The sequence below is a fragment of the Monodelphis domestica genome, chromosome 7 (genome assembly GCF_027887165.1).
Source record: "Monodelphis domestica isolate mMonDom1 chromosome 7, mMonDom1.pri, whole genome shotgun sequence".
In the NCBI taxonomy this organism is placed as follows: Eukaryota; Metazoa; Chordata; class Mammalia; order Didelphimorphia; family Didelphidae; genus Monodelphis; species Monodelphis domestica.
Window position 1 is genome coordinate 184,532,136 of NC_077233.1, and position 18,107 is coordinate 184,550,242.

General features: G+C 37.7%; 2 protein-coding genes across 2 annotated transcripts; both read right to left on the minus strand.

The window, feature by feature from the left end:
• Positions 1 to 545: 545 nt before the first annotated feature.
• On the minus strand, positions 546 to 2,541 carry LOC130455562 (zinc finger protein 420-like). The gene has a single exon (XM_056806155.1). It carries the CDS (start codon positions 2,539 to 2,541, stop codon positions 1,843 to 1,845), a length of 699 nt encoding a protein of 232 aa, XP_056662133.1. The 3' UTR covers positions 546 to 1,842.
• LOC130455596 (zinc finger protein 892-like) lies at positions 2,542 to 11,111 on the minus strand. Its single transcript, XM_056806295.1, has 3 exons — positions 11,049 to 11,111; positions 8,947 to 8,998; positions 2,542 to 2,999 (listed from the first exon to the last, which is right to left on the minus strand). Exons 1-3 carry the CDS (start codon positions 11,109 to 11,111, stop codon positions 2,542 to 2,544), a joined length of 573 nt encoding a protein of 190 aa, XP_056662273.1.
• Between the last annotated feature and the right edge of the window lie 6,996 nt (positions 11,112 to 18,107).

Genomic DNA, 18,107 nt, shown 5'->3' on the forward strand with positions numbered 1-18,107 from the left:
TACCATCATAAATATACCTCCTTTTGGAGTACCTGAACAACAGTATTCTCTGGAGCAGTCCTGAACAATGGGACCATTGTACTCACACTATCATCCACTGCCTTTTCCATCTGGACAGGAATTGCTGCTGTAGCAGTCACCAAAACTGCTGTCTTATCACCTTTCAGGTACAGCAGCCGAACAGCTATTAGACAACAGATGAAAAGCAGCATCTCAGCATGTCACCACAGGAGCATCAAAGTCAGCTACAACACCCCAATTGGTGAGGGTGGAAGAACAGCCAAACCAATTGTTCTCTTCACTTAATCAGCAAGAACAACTGCAAGCCCATCAATCTATACTTGTATGCTTTGGGATTTCATTGCTTCTCCCCAAGATTTGGCTGCCTTCTCCTCCTTCTCAGCAAGATCTGGTTGAGACATCAGATGCTAGACACAAGCAGGTGAATGGTCCAAATGGCATGCCAAATGGGTTAAATGATGACTTTTTGTTGTTGTTGTTGAGTAACTTATTTTATTTACACCAATAGTGTATCACAGGTGGAATTTGAATCTAGGTTTTCCTGACTTCTCAGTCAAAAATCAATCTACATCACTGTGTCATGAAAGTGGGAAATTATTGGTATTTCTACCCATATATCCTACTTGTGCTTCAAACTCAACATGTCCCAAACTGAATTCATTATCTTTCCTGTAAAACTGTCCCCTTAGGAATCCTTTTTTAAAATAACTATCTTCCTTTTGGTCGTTTTGGGGGCATCTTTTCTCTTTCTTCTCCTTTACTGCCTATATCTAACCTGTTGTCAAGTGAAGTAGGTTTTATACTCCCAACAACTCTCTCATCCATTCTCTCTGCCAACATTAGGTTATAATCTCTTCCTCCTCACTACTTCTCATTAAATATTTGCTTGATGTGTGACCCTGAGCAAGACATTTTGGATCCTAGTTTCCTCACCTACAAAATAAAAAGGATTAAATTTGTTGGATTCTATGATCCCTTTCAGCTCTAAATCTACAATCCTCTAATCTTAATGGATTTCTCTTACTATTCTACTCAGAAACCTTCAGAGGTTATCCATTGCCTAGTGAGTAAAGCTGAAACATTGTATCACAATATTCTCCTTCAGATATTACATGATTTAGCCAAATAAGACTACTCATGGTTCTCTATTCTCATCCTAGCCTCTTCTTTGTCAGTCTTCTCCAGTACCTACAAATGGCCCCTTGGTTTACCTTCATTTACTGAAGTCCTTTTGCTTCCATCAAGGTCCAACTCCATTCTACCTTCTTGATCTTACATAAAAGCTTGCTTTAACCTCAGAAATAAAAGGCTCTCTCATTTCTCCTTAAATTTCCCATAGCACTTCACATGTAGCTCTCCTTTGCACTTATTCCATCTTACATCACTGTTACATGTGTTTGGCTTATCCCTCAATCCATTTGATTGTGAGTTCTTTGACAGTAAGGTATCTGTCATCTTTGCATTCTCAGAGTTTAGAGAATATAACTATATATACATATATATTAGATATATCCATATTTACATATTTGGACACATTCATTGAACTGAGTCTCAATCTGACAGACCTTTTTTTTTTTTTCCAATATAGCCCCAAGGCACAAGAGCAATGAAGCAGGCTTCCTGAGATCACATAGTGAAAGAATGTTGACGTCTGGGCATAAACCCAGGTCTTCTAACTCCATATCCAGTTTTCTTCCTACTAAAACCCATTAAATTATAACAGAATTATCCATATCCACTGTGCTGGCAGTATTTTTTCACCTTTTATTCTCTTTTAAAAAGGGACTACGCATAACTAAACATTTTCTACATGCATCACATTCATGAGATTTCTTTTCCCATGTGAATTCTCTCATGTCTTTTAAGGCTTTTGCTCAAAAAGAAGGATTTTCCACACTCATTGCATACAAAAGATTTCTTTCCCATGTGAATGAACTGATGCTCCATAAGAGATGAGTTTTGAGAGAAGATCTTCCCACATACTTTACATTCATAAAGTTTCTTCCTATCATGAATAAACTGATGATAAATAAGGCAAGAATTCCTACTAAAGGCTTTCCCACATTCATTACAGATATAGTTGTTCCCTTCAGACTGCATTCTCTGATGGTAAGACAGACCAGATTTCTGAATGAAGGTTTTTCTACATTCATGACATTCATAGGGCTTCTCTCCAGTGTGAATTCTCTGGTGTTTCTTAAGCTGTGTTCTCTGACTGAAGGCCTTTCCACACTCTTTACATTCATAGGGTTTTTCTCCAGTATGAATTCTCTGATGTTGACTAAGGGATGATCGGTCACTGAAGGATTTCTCACATTTGCTACATTCATAAGGCTTCTCTCCAGTATGAATTCTTTGATGTTGAGTAAGATGTGTGTGCCTACAGAAGGCCTTCCCACATTCTGTACATTTATAGGGTTTTTGTCCAGTATGAATTCTCTGATGTTGAGTAAGTGATGAACTTTGGCTGAAAGTTTTCCCACATTCATGGCATTCATAGGGTTTTTCTCCAGTATGCATTCAGCAGTGTTCAATCAGGTGTGCTTCAATACTGAAGGCTTTTCCACATTCATTGCATTTGTAGCCATTCTCTCCATGGTGAATTACCTGATGGTGAATAAGGCTAGACCTCTGACTGAATGTCTTCCCACATTCATGGCATTCATAGGGTCTCTCTCCAGTATGAATTCGCTCGTGAACAGTAAGGTTTGTTTTCCGGCTGAAGGCTTTCCTACATCCCTTACATTCATAGGGCTTCTCTCCAGTATGAATTCGCTGATGGTTAATAAGAGATGAGCTATCTCGAAAGGCTTTTTCACATTCATTGCATTCATAGGGTTTTTCACCAGTATGAATTCTCTGATGTGGAGTAAGATGGGCTCTCTTACTGAAAGACTTTCCACAATCTGTACATTTATATGGTTTCTCCCCAGTATGAATTCTTTGATGTTCAATCAGAGATGAGCCACAGGACTCTCCTACTCAATTAAGTTTGAAGGGTACACAGAGAAAGTTGAATTCTAGAGTATAGGGGAAGGACCCAATACCTTTCCCCCTCCCACTTTATTGGAACCTGCAGTAGGACTCCAGCTGGCAGTAGGATCTCAGGGAAAGGGCTGCAGACAGAGTATCTGGGTGCCACAATGTGAAGCTCAGGGATCTAACCACAGTTGACAGGGAGGCAGTTGGCACAGAGGAGCAGAGGGGAGGGCTAGCTGTTTACTACCTTCAGCCCTTACACCTTCATCTTCAATCTCTATTGGCAGCTGGGGAAGATCTGGCCTCAGAGCAGATTAGTTCAGCCAGATAAACTCAACCTGTCTAATACAGTGAACCATCTGAGCAGAGAAAGAACCCTTTAGGGCAGAAAAACTCAAATCCATAGATTCAGCAAACAAACAGAGGAGCAGGTATACAGCCAGCTCACAAGGAAAGGGAAAGAAGAAAAAAATATGACTAAACAACAGAAGGAAAAAAAAGGAAAGTATGATTGAAAGCTTCTATTTGGATAAAGGACAAAGAACAACAGACAGAACAGAGGAGGAACAAGGAACATCAAAGAAAAACCTCAAAAACTCCAGCAAATTGAACTCAAGCTCTGAAATAGCACACACACACACAAAAAGACAGATTGAAGAAAATGGGAAAAGAACTTAAAAAGGTCATCTGGAAACAGAGGCACATCACATGAACTAAACCAAGAAAATAGTGTCTTAAAAATCAGAATTGTCCAGCAGGCAAAAAAATTAAAAGATGAAAAGAATGACTTACAAAGAAAAATAGATCAAAAGGAAAAGGAAGTTCAAATAATTATGGATGAAATTCAGTCTTTAAACATTATTAGAATTGGACAATTAGAAACTAATGACTTCACAAGGCATCAAGAATCTATAAAACAAAATCAAAAGAATGGAAAAAAATAGAAGAAAGTATAAAACACCTCATAAAAAAAAACTGACCTGGACAATAGATTCTGGAGAAATAGTTTTAAATTACTGGACTACCCAAAAACCATGACCAAAAAAAAAAAAAAAAGCTTAGTGTGAATTTCAAAACTACTCCACCCTATTCAGACCATTCTTTAGAAGATGGGATTTAGCTATTTCCTGATAAATACCAATAGAGATACTTGGAATAATAGAATCAGGTCTTGGAAACTACAATCTCCACCCTACTCAGGTGGAGATTAGGAAGGGCTGCAGCAAAAACTCAAGATTTAATTATTTGAGAATATGGCCTTCAACAGACATGTGCAAAAAAGGACAGACCTCTGGGCGGTCCTAGGTCAAGCTAGAGCCACCATTGGCACATGTGAGACGTAGGAAGTGAGGTAGAGGGCAGCCTCTGGGGTTCTTGGGACTTCCTGTGGAGAGAGGTAGGCAGCAGTTGGTGCTAGGAGCTCGAGCAGAGAGGCTGCCAGCAGACAGCTTTCCTTCAGATAGGTCACGTGAGTCAAGGACTGATTCTCGTCTCTACCTTGGCCTTTGGGCCTAAACTCCCTCTGGCTCTGCCAGAAGGTTGAGTTAACCTTTTTCCCTTTTCTCCTTTCTCCTTCTCTCCCTCTCCTTTTTCTTACTCCCAATGTGATTAAACCACCATAAACTCCATTCTGACTTGAGTGTTTCATTTTAGGAAATTCATAAGTAAATTCCTTGGTGACTATAAATTAATATTATAACAATCTTTAAAGGTGATTTTCACCATAACACTAGACATCATACTACAAGAAATTATCCAAGAAAACTGCCCTGATATCCTTGAACAAGAAGGTAAAATAGAGATTGAAAGAATCCACAGATCACCTCCTGCATTAAATCCCCAAATGATAACTCCCAGGATTATAGTCAAGTTCAAGAGCTCCTAAACCAAGAAGAAAATACTACAAACAGCTAGAAAGAAATAATTCAGATATCATGGAGCCACAGTAAGGATCACACAAGACCTGGTAACTTCCACATTAAAGAACCAGAAGGCTTGGAATATGATATTCTGGATTCCAAGGGAACTGGGTCTACAACCAAGAATCAACTACCCAGCAAAATTGACTATACTCTTTCAAACAAAAGCCGAGAATAATAGTCATCTCTTAATTCCCTTAGCCAAGGATCCTCTCACGGTGATGGGAAAGATAGGTACAGGTATCCCTTCCATGTTGCATTTTCCCATCATAATTTCAATATATTGGTGGATTGGCATAAAAAATTAGATGGGAATTTTGGATTTTTGCAGAAACCATAGACAGCATAAAAAGGTCAGCAGATGGCACAGAAAAGTTTGGAAACTCAGAAATACATAAAATATGTGTGTAGTATTACATAGTACCAACATGTTTTGTCTTTTGTAATGGAGGAGGAAAAACAGGGAGAGAATGAGTGGAAGATTCCTCTCCTCTATTACTTATGGGGAGAGGTAAACCAATTCTGTCTTCTCTGGAAGGATGTGACTCCAGTAGGATGTTGAAAGGGAGAAGTGAGTGCTAGGGACAGATATGAATCAAGTCAACTCAGTAAAAGAGGCAATATGTCTTCCTCAGAGGAGTTCAGGGCCCCTGAGGCTAAGTTTCTCTCAGTAAGACAAGATGTTCCCTTGTAGATTCACTTCACACAGGCACTTTAACTGACAGACTTCAGGGGTTAAGGTATAGCACCCACTAACAAGGAAAGTTGACAATATTCCTTAGTCAGTGATACTGAGTTATCACCAGACAAGGACAGGAATCCAGCTTGAAATCCTGTCTCAAATTATTGATCCTAATCTCAAGACTGTTATCTACAGACAGGCCGAAACCCAGCTCTAAATAGTTTAGTTATAATTTATTTAGGTGTCAACAGAGGAGGGTTATGGTAGAGGAATGAGAAAAAAGGTAAGTGGGTGAAGGTCAGCTCTATGATTGTCCCCCTCTTTCAGATTGGCTTTCAAACCTGGAGGCCAGAGGTTTCTGGCCCTTGGCCCCCTTTCTTCACCAATTGTTTCTTATCCCCAACTCCCCATTTAACTAAGTTCTAATGTTGAATTCAAGGGATGAGTAGGGAATGAGTAAAGGAAAGATCCTTGGGTAAGGGTTTTACTTTGGCTCAAGCCAGAGTGAGTCCACCAAAATCCCTGTTGAGAATAATATAGTTTTTGATTAAATCCCAGTGGAGGTATTGAGGCTTTCTGGATAGAGTGAGGTCCCAACTGGTTAAGATATCTGGTTGGGCTCTTTCTCAGCTTCAGGAAGATGCTCTTTCTCCTCTCCTTCCCAGGCTGGAAGTCCTGTCAGTTGGCTACAGGGTTCTATCCACTCCTCAGAACTGTCAGCATTCTCCTCATCCCTCCTCCATTTTTCCTTAGGCTGAATCTGTCAATCAGCCTGACTTCTCAAAAGTAGGGTCTCTCCTCCTTACTTTATACTTTTAATACCACAAATATATACAATTTCTTTTTCAAAGTTAAAATTAATAAAAAGTTAGTTTGTGAAAAGAACACAAAATCCAGCAGAATACACACAAAAGCTAGAAAATGTAGAGATATCTTAACACTGATCTGCATATAATCTATGACTAAATATTTAACCCAAATTTCTATGGCAAGGTACTAAAAACACTCCATAAAAGAAAAGAAAAAATTCAGACTTCTTCTCTAGTATGAAAGGAGGACCAAAAATTTTACATGGATTTTCTGGATTATGGAGCACCATGCCCCTAAACTCCACAATATGAAAGAAATGCCTGTTCAGAGAGAATGGAGCCTAAAAATAAAAATAATTTTATTTTTGTGGAGGAGAAGGACAGTTCATTACTTTGGGTTTTTTAAATTCAATTTTATTTTATTTTCTGTTCCAAATTCTCTTCCTCACACTATCCTTCCCTTCCCCCACTGAGAAGTCAAGAAAAGTAAAACCCTTTAGAGATGTGTAATGTCCTGCAAATCCCTCCATAAAAAGAGCTACCATAGATATTTTTTTCCTCTTTATTCTTTTCCACTTTCTTTGATCTCTTTTGGGAATAAAATTGAACTTTTATCAAAAAAGAAAGATAGGTACAGAAAAGAATTGAGTGATCTAGAATGGACTATCCATAATATCTGGACTCACAAAAATGATTAAATTTGGGTATCTAAGAACTGTATATCAAGGACATTGTTGACTAGAACTATGACTGGTAAACTTCTGGATCCTCCCCAAATCACCCCAAAGCACATTCACTTGTGCCATTTGACTTTTTAAATGAAGTGAGTCTGTACCCCAGGAGTGAATATTAGCAGATGGATCAGGGCAGGCCCCAATCATGGAGATGAACCAGAAAGAGCTTCTTATTGTGGAACAGCTGTCCTCATGGCCTATAAAAACCGCATACTCTAGGATTGATGCTCTTTTTTTTTTTGTATCCTTTGGGTAGTATAGTAGGCACCTATTAAACGTTGTTTGACTTAGAGGGAAAAAAAGAGAATGAGAGACAAAAATATAGACGATCAGAGAACTTCTTTGATATCTCTGAAGGAGTCATGAAAAAGACTTTCTTTCCAGCTCGCTGGAGAGAATCTTCTATGGAAAGTTTACAGCAAGAAAAAGTAAAAAATCACATAGGAGGAAAAGGTCCAAATGGTCTTGCAATCTATAGCAATGGAGAAAGGACTCGCACTGATGAAATCACAGACCTGTCTCTGTATGTAAGGAAGAAATCTCTAGTTAATTCTATTCATCAGAATTAGGATACTCTCTGGCAAATTCATCTTTCAGTTCAGTAGTAATGGTATGCAAATGGACCATTAAAATATTCAAATCACTAAGAGTTAGAAAAATGCAAATTAAAGCAACTCTGAGGTTTCAACTCCTACCATTCACATTAGGAATGTTGACCAAAAAAAAGAAAATATCATTGTTGGAGAGGTAGTGGTAAAAGAGGCACATTAATGAACTGTTGGTAGAGCTATGAATTGGTCCAGCCATTCTGGAAAGCAACTTGGAATTCTACCCCAAAATTTACTGTGTTACATATCCTTTGACAAAGCAGGAGTCCAAAAGAAATCAAAGAAAGAGGAATAGGATCTCTACGTGCAAAAGAATTTATAATAGCTCTTTTAGTAATGGAAAAGAAATGGAAACTAAGGGATTTTCCATGAATTGTTGACTGGTTGAACAAATGTCATACAATAAAAATAGCTATCATTTACATAGTACTTTAAGGTCTGCAAAGTGCTTTGTAAATATGATCTCATTTTTATCATAATATATGAATGGAATGTCCCTTAAGAAATAATGTAGGGGACGACATTGTAAAGACAATTTTGAAAAATTGAGAACTCTAACCAACACAATGACCCACTGTTATTCTAGGGGACTAATGATGAAACATGCTACACATTTGTTGACAGGTAATGGATTCAGAGTGCATCATGAAACATGTTTTTTTGACATAGCTAATGCAGGAATTTGTGGTGGTTAGCCATGAATATTTGTAGATTGGAGTTTGGTAAACATAAGTTCAAATGCAGATTCAGATACTTACATAGCTTGGTGATCCTGAGTAAATCACTTAAAGTCTGTCTAACTTAGTTTCTTCAACTGTAAAATGAAGTTAATAATAGCCCCTTCCTCATAGGATTGTTGTGAAATAAAATAAAGTGAGAATATTTGTAAAGTACTTTTAAAACCTTTAAGGGTTATATAAATTCTAGCTCTTATGTTTTTCCAATGGGAGGAGATGGAAAAGAGAGAAAATGATTTTTTGTTCAATAAAAAAATCAAATTAAAAAAAAAAACCAAGAATGTCCTATTACTGCTACTGGGTTATTCCAGTGTCCTTGGTTATAAGTTTGTAAGTTTTGTTTTGATTTCGTTTGGCTTTCCCCATTTAAAGAAGCAGACAAGAACCCTGTAATCTCTACATAAGCTTTCATTTTTAGTATAAAAAGACCTAGAGAAACAAGTCTAAATAAACATACCTGTTAATGCCAGCCAAGGACATTTGGGAGAAATCCAGTCACTGCTGAAGTCCTGAATTAGGTAAAATGAAAAATAAGACAAAACAAAAAACAAGCACCACCATGCCAAGATTCTTGTTTCAAAACATTTTGCATCAAATATAGGTATAGAAACATTGGAGGGCATCAAGTGCCATATAATATAGTAAAGTAATGATGTTATTTACTTTAATTTATATTCACATGGTCACTCTTCCCCCTGCTCTAAGGGAAAAGAGATTTAAACATAGTCAGTGCTAGAAGAGTCTTCAAATATTCAACTTCAGTTTAGAGTTTATCAGTTCTATACTGGAATGTGGAGGTGGGAGGAGAAAAGTACTGACAAATCACTGCTTGAAGAATGACTACTAAGACACTACCCTAAAGTATATTTCCCAAGATAGGCCAAAGGCAAAATAGTGAAATTGGAGGCATTTTATCCTAAATATCCTAATCTACCTCCTTTTCTTCTTCTTTTTTTTTACTTTATCTTCAAAGATTTATTTTCTCTCCCTTCCTTATCCCTCCATCTTGAGAAAGTAAGAAAACCAAATATAGACAAGCAAAATAAAACCTCACATTGGTCCTGTCCAAAAAAAAAGTCTTCATCTGCATTCTGAGTCCATCACCTCCCTGTTAGGAGGTGGGTAGCATGTTTCATCATGAATCCTCTGAAATTATGGTGAGCCATTATTATGTTCATCAGAATTCCCAAGTCTTTCAAAATAATGTCTTTATGATATTATTATTATATGCATCTATGTATAAATATAGATACACACATAGATGTGACTATAAATAAATATAAATACACGTGTGTATTGTAAAAAATAGACTCGAATACAGGACTACAATCCCCATGAGCCTTTGCTCCACTTCCCCAGAATGCCTTGTAATCTCACCTGGGCCGAGATCAAGAAGGTATTTAAGTTGATTCAAAGGCTTTTGAGGCTCTCGGCTCTTTTGGACTTCCGTTTTGGAGCAGGCAGTCTCTTGCGTGATGTGAGGTTATTTTGTCTAGGCCTCTGGCCTAGGCACATGTTTCTTACTTGTATATTCTTTAATCTTTAGCCTTTAATAAACCTCTAAAAAATATAATATTCCTTGCAGAGAGAAACTAATTTCTACCTGCCTCAGTCTCCCCATCTCCCCTAAATTTTAACTGTTACAGTATATAAGTATATACACATATGTGTATATGAGGGGGAGAAGAGGAGAGAGAGCGAGGGAAAGGAAGTCATGGGACCTCACTTGACAAGTATCTAACTCCTTCCTGAAGTAGACCATTACACTTTTGGACAGCAGGATTACTAAGTTTTCTCCTTATGTGGATTTGAAATCTACAACTTTCACAATTCCTTTTAGTATTGGAGCCAATCAAAACAAATATAATGCTTTTTCTGTCAGCCATCAAGCCTTCTTGAACCCCAAAACAGTTGGTACAAAAGTTCAAGAATGTTTGCTATCCTCCCACTTATCTCATTTGATAACAATAATTTTGTTTTAATTAGCTCTGACTCCATAGAACCCAGGAGCTCTGAATCTTGAATTCATAAGGTTACTCCCAAAGTTGGACATGCCCATTTCAGGATACATGCATACAAATTCACTTAAGATCAGGAAAAAACAAACAAACATAAAAGTGGAGTCCAAATATAAGCATACCTAGTTGAATCCCCTTGCTATGTGGCACCCAGAGTGGAAATGGCCAGCCCTTGTCTATTCCTCAAGGGAAATCTTTAGATAGAACCAGGAAGGGCAACTGAGGATATTTCAAGGTATAGTCCCTAGAGGCCAATTCAGCCTCTGTTTTACAGATAGATGCAGACTTGTGATTGTCTTTTGTCCCATGGTTATGCCAAAGCAATTGAAAATAATTTTTTTACTGAAATAAGTCATCAGTAAACATTGGATACATGTGTTAATAGTATATGTCTTCCTGAAATGGGAATAACAAGTAATTGTTGAATCACTATCCATGAAGTCCATAACAATCTGCCAAATAGTCCCTGTATGTCACGGAAAAAGTTTTGAATTACAAGAACTTTGGACCCACGTTTTCTTTTGTTAGAATGGGAACTCACTTTTGTGCTGTTCTGGGAGTGACTACAAATATTGACTAGGCTATAAAACAGGGGTGTGGACATTTTCCTTCTTAGAATCTCTTAGCTACTAGGAAATTATTCATTGTAACTTATCTATCAAGAAAAGGAATTTGGCTAAGCTTGTTTTCTTGGTGGTATATAAAATTTATTCATTTTTCAGTTGAGAAAAAGGTTGAGTATAACCCTTTTGTCATTCAATTTTGGATTCACACAGATTATAGCATTCAATCTGGAGTATTTCAGATAATCTTTGTACCTCATTTACCTCAAACTCCAGACCAGGCTAGAGTGATCCAATGAAAATGGATTTAGTAGTCAGTTTGCTGCTATCTGATGACTTTAGGCAAATCACTTGTTTTCTCTGGGTTTTAGTTTCTTCTTATATAAAATAAGGGGGGTTGGATTATATAACTTCTTTGAACAAATTTTAACTAATTAATTTGTTTGTTAGTTGCATGAAAATTCCCATTCTCTCTCTTCCTCCCTCTGCTTCCTAGGGATCGATTGACCAAAAAAAATGTCCATATAAATAAACTATGTTTTTTGTGTTTCTATTTGTCAGTTCTTTCTCTGGAGGGAGACATTCACAAATTATTCTTCAATCATTTGTTCTGTAGCTATGTATAATGTTCTCTTGATTCTACTCATTTTGCTTTTCATAATTTCGTGAAAGTCTTTCCCTGACTTTTAAAAAATGTCATCTGCTCCTCATTTCTTATGGTGCAGTAGTATTCCATTACAGTCATATTCCACAACTTGTTTAGCCATTCCCCAACTGATAGCGTCAACATGGAATCTAGAAGCCCCCAAATTGGTAGCCTAGAAAGATTTAGAGATTCCCCAGTTTTCTTTAGCTCAGAGGTGAGAGCCTCAGGCTTGAGCCTGTTCCTGTGAGAATCCACAGTCCACTCCAGATGGGGTCTAAGCCCAAGCCCAAGTCCAGTGACTCTTCTAGTCTCCAGAGGCCTCTCCCAGAATATTACACCTTCCTTAGGAGGATCAAGTCCCTATTGTAAGATTTGAGTGATAATCCATGTATAATCCAGTGGAATTGCTTATCAGCTTCTGGAGAGGGGAGGGAAGGGGAAGGAGACTTCATGAATCACTTAACCATGGAAAAAAATAAAATAAAATGGAACTTTTTTTAAAAGTACTTATTGTGTTCTGCATAACTGGGGAAAGCTGGGGAAAGGAGGATAGAATTTGGGGGGAATAGACAGAGGGCTAGATTTGCCCCTCCCAATATTACACCCTCCTTCCGAAGACTCCGGACCTTCAGCTTGTGAGACTGAAGCTCTGCCTATGGCACCAAAGAGTCACTCCACTTGGGTGTGGGTTTAGCCCCCATTGGAAGTGGATTGTGGATTCTCACAGGAACAGGCTCAAGCCTAGGCTCTCACCTCCGAGCTAAATAAAACACTAAATCTTTCTAGGCTACAAGTTTGGGGGCTTCTAGATTTCATGTGGACAATAGGCACATCCTCATTTTCTAGCTCTTTGCCATCACAAAGAGAGCTGCTATAAATATTTTGGAAATTATAGGTTCTTTTTCCCTGACCTCCTTGGGAAACAGACCCAACAGTAGCATTCCTGAGTCTAAGTGTACATACAGTTTTATAATTCTGGGTATAATTCCAGATTATTTTCCCAAATGGATGAATCAGTTCACAGTTCCACCAACTATGTAATTTCTAAAGCCCTTTTCAGTTCTAGAAGGTCCTGTGATCTAAAACTAAGTTTTCACTACGAAAATAAGATATTTAAACAGGTCTAAAAGAATTAATAAATGAGCAGGAAAAGGAATTTCAGCATAGACACACTCTTCAGAGATTAGTCTTATTCCCACGTAAATGGTGCAGAACAGAATCTCCCCCAAAGCTGATGCATCAGTATGTGAAAGGCATGATAATGATGTTGTTTTGCATAAAGGCTGGGAAGATCTAGTCATGTTATACCTGGATCTATGCTTAGCGCTTACTTACTGGTCATTTATCTCTGTTATCCCAGGAAGTCCCCTTTCTCTCTCTGTCTCTCCTTAGTCTAGCCTAAGCAGCTGGAAAAAGAGCATCATTGATGTTCCACATTCTGTATCATGACCATATTTTCATAGATCATCATTTTTTCTTGAATATCTCCCTTACCCTTCAGGTAATCCTATCCAAAAAGCATTGAGTTTCAAAGATATAGAAGTACCAATCATTCCAAACAAATCTATTCTCTAAGACCAGGTTTTCATAGGAAATGTAAAATGTAAAATTGATTTTAATCCTATTTTGCTAGACTTAATCAAGTTAGATTTAATATTCCCCTTTTCAGCAACATCCCCTTTGTAAATTTTACCCACATTCCAGAGGAATTGCCTAAGGATCAAGCTTTTGTCTTGTGATTACTTTTCCCTTTATAACCCCACCCATTATCCACTTACCAGAGATAATTGGTTTACCTAGAAGCCTATTTTCTATTAAAGAATTGCACCAGCTCCCATCCCTAGAAGGCAAATTCCATCACCTGGGATCTTCTGCCATGTGACATGTCCTGGCTGTGGTTAAATGGGCCACTCTATCCTTTTTGTTTGGAATTGGGTTCCAAACTGTGTGACACATTACTTTTTTTAAAAACCCTTACCTTAAAATTAGAAAAGGAGGGGTGTCCATGGATTAGGGAATGGGCACCTCAACCTTTTTGAGCCAAGGGGTAGGTAAGGGGGCAACTAGGTGGATATATTGATAGATCATCAGACTTGGAATCAGGAGTCAAATCTGACCTCTGGACAAGTCACTTAACCCTGTTTGCCTAGCCCTGGCCTTTCTGTCTCAGTTGTTGCTAGAACAGAAAGGAAGACCTTTTAAGGAGAGGGAGTTAGGTAAGGATTTGGTGAGTAAGAATCAAGGGAAAATGAAAACCACATTATTTTTCTCTAATAGCAGAGTAAAAGCACACATCTAAAAATAGTGGCCTTTATAACTTATAATTTATAAAAGGTACAAAGATGAAAATTCAGTATAAGATGATTCTCTCCTAGAAAACAACTTTCCTTCAAAGGAGCACAGACGAATGCTGATACCATTATGTTTAATACATACTTGAAAGAAAAAAAAAGAAACCCTTGCCTTCTGTCTTAGAATTGATACAGTTCCAAGGTGGAAAAGTAGTAAGAGCTAGGCAATTGGGGTTAAATGACTTGCCCAGAGTCACACAATTAGGAAGTATCTGAAGTCACATTTGAACCTAGGATCTTTCATCTCTAGAGCTGGCTATTTGTCCACTGAGCTACCTTGCTCATTGTATGCTTTTAGGGGAAAAAATAGCTGTATATGTTAAAGTTTCAATGTTTCAGATATAATTTTTTTATTAATCTTTGTCAATGGATACATTCATATTTGTCATCATTTGGAATTTAAAGCTCTTCATAATCAGGTTCCCACTTACCTTTTCAGTCTCATTTTTTAATTTATTTCAGTTATTTGGTCTTTTTTTCTTTTCAGTTATGTCAGACTCTTTGTGATCCTATTTAGGTTTTTCTTGGCAGATACTGAAGTGGTTTTCCATTTCTTTCTCTAACTCATTTTCTAGATTAAGAGGCTGAGGCAAACAGGATTAAGTGGTTGCCCAGTAATATCTTCATCCCACTCCCTGACTATTAAAATATTCTGCTGATCTCTCTGCTTTAAATCTCTCCCCCAGTTTAGTCTATTGTCCACTTAATTTTCAAAATGACCTTCTAAAAGTGCAGGTCTAACCAAGTCACCTCCTATTTAATCAACTCCAGTGTCTCCCTATCACCTCAAGGATCAAATATAAAATCTACTATTTGATTTTATAACCCTTCATAACCTAGTCTGCCTTCTACCTTACTCTTCTTTGTATACTCTGTGATCCAGTAACACTGACCTTCTTACTATTCCTCTAATGAAACATTCCATCTCTCTGGAATACTATTGTGCTCAAAGGAATAATGAACTGGAGGAATTCCATGTGAACTGGAACGACCTCTAGGAAGTGTAATATTTATTGGGAAAGGAAATAGGATTGGAAAAATGGGGGATAAAGGGAGGTTTGTATGGGGTATGGAAGAGAGAGAGAATATTGCTTGGAGAGGCAAGGGAGAGAGATGCCCCCTGCTGAGAGGAAACAGCAGGGGTCCAAAGAGGTCTGTTTGTCTTTGAATGACTGAAACTGAAGTTCAGCTCCCTCTATGATCAGAAAAGATAGTCCACTTATCTGACTGCGAATTCAAATAATATAAAGTTTAATAATCTGGTTGGAATTGGAGTTTTTCCTTAGCTTCAGAGTATAGGGCCAGGCCCTAGAGGCTGGCGGAGGGTTTTCCCACTTCCATCTCCTCTATATCAGTCCAATTTTGTATACTTCAGAATCTTACCAGTAGATAGAAAGCAAACAAGAACAGGTCTAACCTTCAGAAGCGACTGGGCCTGAATCTTCCAGCTGAACCAAGAAGAGCATGCCACTCCAGACTGGGCTGAACAAGCTCCTCTCTCCTCCAACACCCGGAAGCAAGTCCCACCCGGCAGGAAGGAAGTGCTAGTCACAAGACCCAACTGCCACTCCCAGTTGGGCCCTTTCCCCCAAACTGTCAGTCTTATTTCCTTTCCACAGAAGTGATGCAGAGTGAAGGGAGCAGAACCAGAAGAACACTGAAAACAGAGACTGATACACTGTGGCACAATCAGATGTAATGGACTTTTCCATTAGTGGCAATGCAGTGATCCAGAACAATTCAGAGGGACTTATGAGAAATAACGCTATCCACATTCATAGGAAGAACTGTGGGAGTAGAAACACAGAAGAAAAACAACTGCTTGATCACATGGTTCAAAGGGGATATGATTGGGGATATAGACTCTAAATGATCACCACAGTGGACACATCAATAATATGGAAATAGTTTTTGATCAAGGACACATGTAAAATCTAGTGGAACTGGTCGGCTATGGGAGGGAGTGAGGGGAGGTGAGGGAAAGAACATGATTCTTGTAACCAAGGAAAAATATTCTAAATTGATTAATTAAATAAAAAAAAAACACCTTAAAAAGAGCTGATGATTTTGACATCAGATGTATTGCTTGCTTAAGAGTACTTACAGAATACCTTGGTAGAAAAGACCTCTGTTACTGTAACAAAAATTTTATTTTTTTTGTGCTTGTGTTATAATTGATACGATTACAGAAATACGATATGAGTTTAATTGTTTCCAAGAAAAGGATAAATATCCATATGATGGAAGACCTTTGTGATCATTGCAAATGGATAAGCAGCAGATATAGTTAAAGGTATTAATTTCATTACATATGTGTAACATGATATTGAAACTTATGTTAAGGAAAATGTTACTTTGAAAACCTATTGATGTCAGTGCCACATCAAATTACATCTTCAATATAATTAATATATTTTGAAAATAAAAATGATATGTTAGAGGATAAAAAAACCCCACAACATTCCATCTCTCAATTCTGTACATTTCACCAGCTGTTCCTTATGCCTGGAATTCTGTCCTTCCTCATCTCCATCTCCTGGCTTCCCTGGCTTCCTTCAAGTTCCTGCTAACATCTCACATTGTACAAGAGCCTTTTCTGATCTCCTTAACACTAGTACTGAACCATCTACTGATTATCTCTAACTTATCCTATCTATGATTTGAGGTACATATTGTTATTTACATGTTGCTTCCTCAGACTGTGAGCTTCTGATAGCAGGGACTGGTTTTTGTTTTGTTTTGACTTTCTTTGTATATACAGAGATTAGCATAGTGCCAGGCTTGGCTAGGTGGTTCAGTGGATAGAGTGGTAGGCCAGGAATCAGGAAGATTCATGATTTTGAGTCCAAATGTGACAATTATTAATTGTGTGACCATGGGCAAGTCATTTAACCCTGTTTGCTTCAGTTTTCCTATCTATAAAATGAGCTCGAAAAGGAAATGACAAATCATTCCAGCATCTCTGACCAGAAAACCCCAAATAGGATTCCAGAGAGTCAGGCATGACTGTTCAACAATGACAAAGACTTCATGATTTCATTTTAACAAGAATACTAAAAGGAAAACTAATTCTGAGGATGTGAAAACTAATTGTCTCCTTCGAAAACAAATAATGGACTATATCTCCCTCCTCTTAGCTGAGAACATTAGAATTCTGTATTTATCCTTTGTCAGATATGGCCAACATATCACATTTTTCTTTGTTATAAAAAAAATATTTAGGCAGAGCCAAGATGGTGAAGAAAAGGAAGAGATTCTCCTGATCTATCTCAAATCCCCCTCTAAACAACTTTAAAATAAAACCCTGAAACTCACAAAAAATACAAGGTGAAATAATTTTTTTATCTAAAACAACTTAGGTCAGCAGGAAAGGTCTCTTGAAAAGGGGTGGACCAAAATAAGAAGGAAAGCAAAAAGCTGGGAGAACATTTTTATAACAAAACACTCTGACAAAGGTTTAATTTCCCAAATATGTAAGGAACTAAGTCAAATTTACAAAAAATCAAGCCATCCCCCAATCGACAAATGGTCAAAGGACATAAATAGGTAGTTTTCACATGATGAAATCAAAACTATCAAGAATCATATTGAAAAGTGTTCTAAATCCCTCCTTATTAGAGAAATACAAATTAAAGCAACCCTCAGGTACCACCTTACACCTAGCAGAATGGTTGATATAGAAGCAAAGGAAATGATAAATGTTAGAGGGGATGTGGCAAAATTGAGATACTGTAATGTAATGATAATTTTAGTATTGTGACTTAAATCTAAATTAATTTGGTTGCCAGGGAAAATCCCAAATAATAAAATACCCAAGTCAGCTGGGGATTATGGTGATTTTAATTAATATAGAGAGAAAGAATTAAGTAGAAGAGGGGGGGCGGGAAGAGTTAATTTAAACTGCTCTGGGTCAGGCTGAGCCAGGCAGGAGTTAAAGGCCTTGGCCAAAGTGGCCTCCCTGAGCTCAAGGGAAAGGGAAGTCAGTCTCCACACTCACCACGGTGACAGTCTAAAAGAAGTCTGGGTGTCTGTCTTCCAGT

What these genes read in the sequence shown, in the direction of transcription:
- LOC130455562 (XM_056806155.1), bottom strand. Translation starts at nt 2,541, where the DNA reads ATGCATACTGGAGAAAAACCCTATGAATGCCATGAATGTGGGAAAACT.
- LOC130455596 (XM_056806295.1), bottom strand. Translation starts at nt 11,111, where the DNA reads ATGTCCACACCCCTGTTTTATAGCCTAGTCAATATTTGTAGTCACTCC. An exon ending in ACTCCCAGAACAGCACAAAA is followed by an intron (nt 8,999 to 11,048) that starts GTGAGTTCCCAT and finishes TACCTAATTCAG; the next exon opens with GACTTCAGCAGTGACTGGAT. An exon ending in TCCTTGGCTGGCATTAACAG is followed by an intron (nt 3,000 to 8,946) that starts GTATGTTTATTT and finishes TTAATTGAGTAG; the next exon opens with GAGAGTCCTGTGGCTCATCT.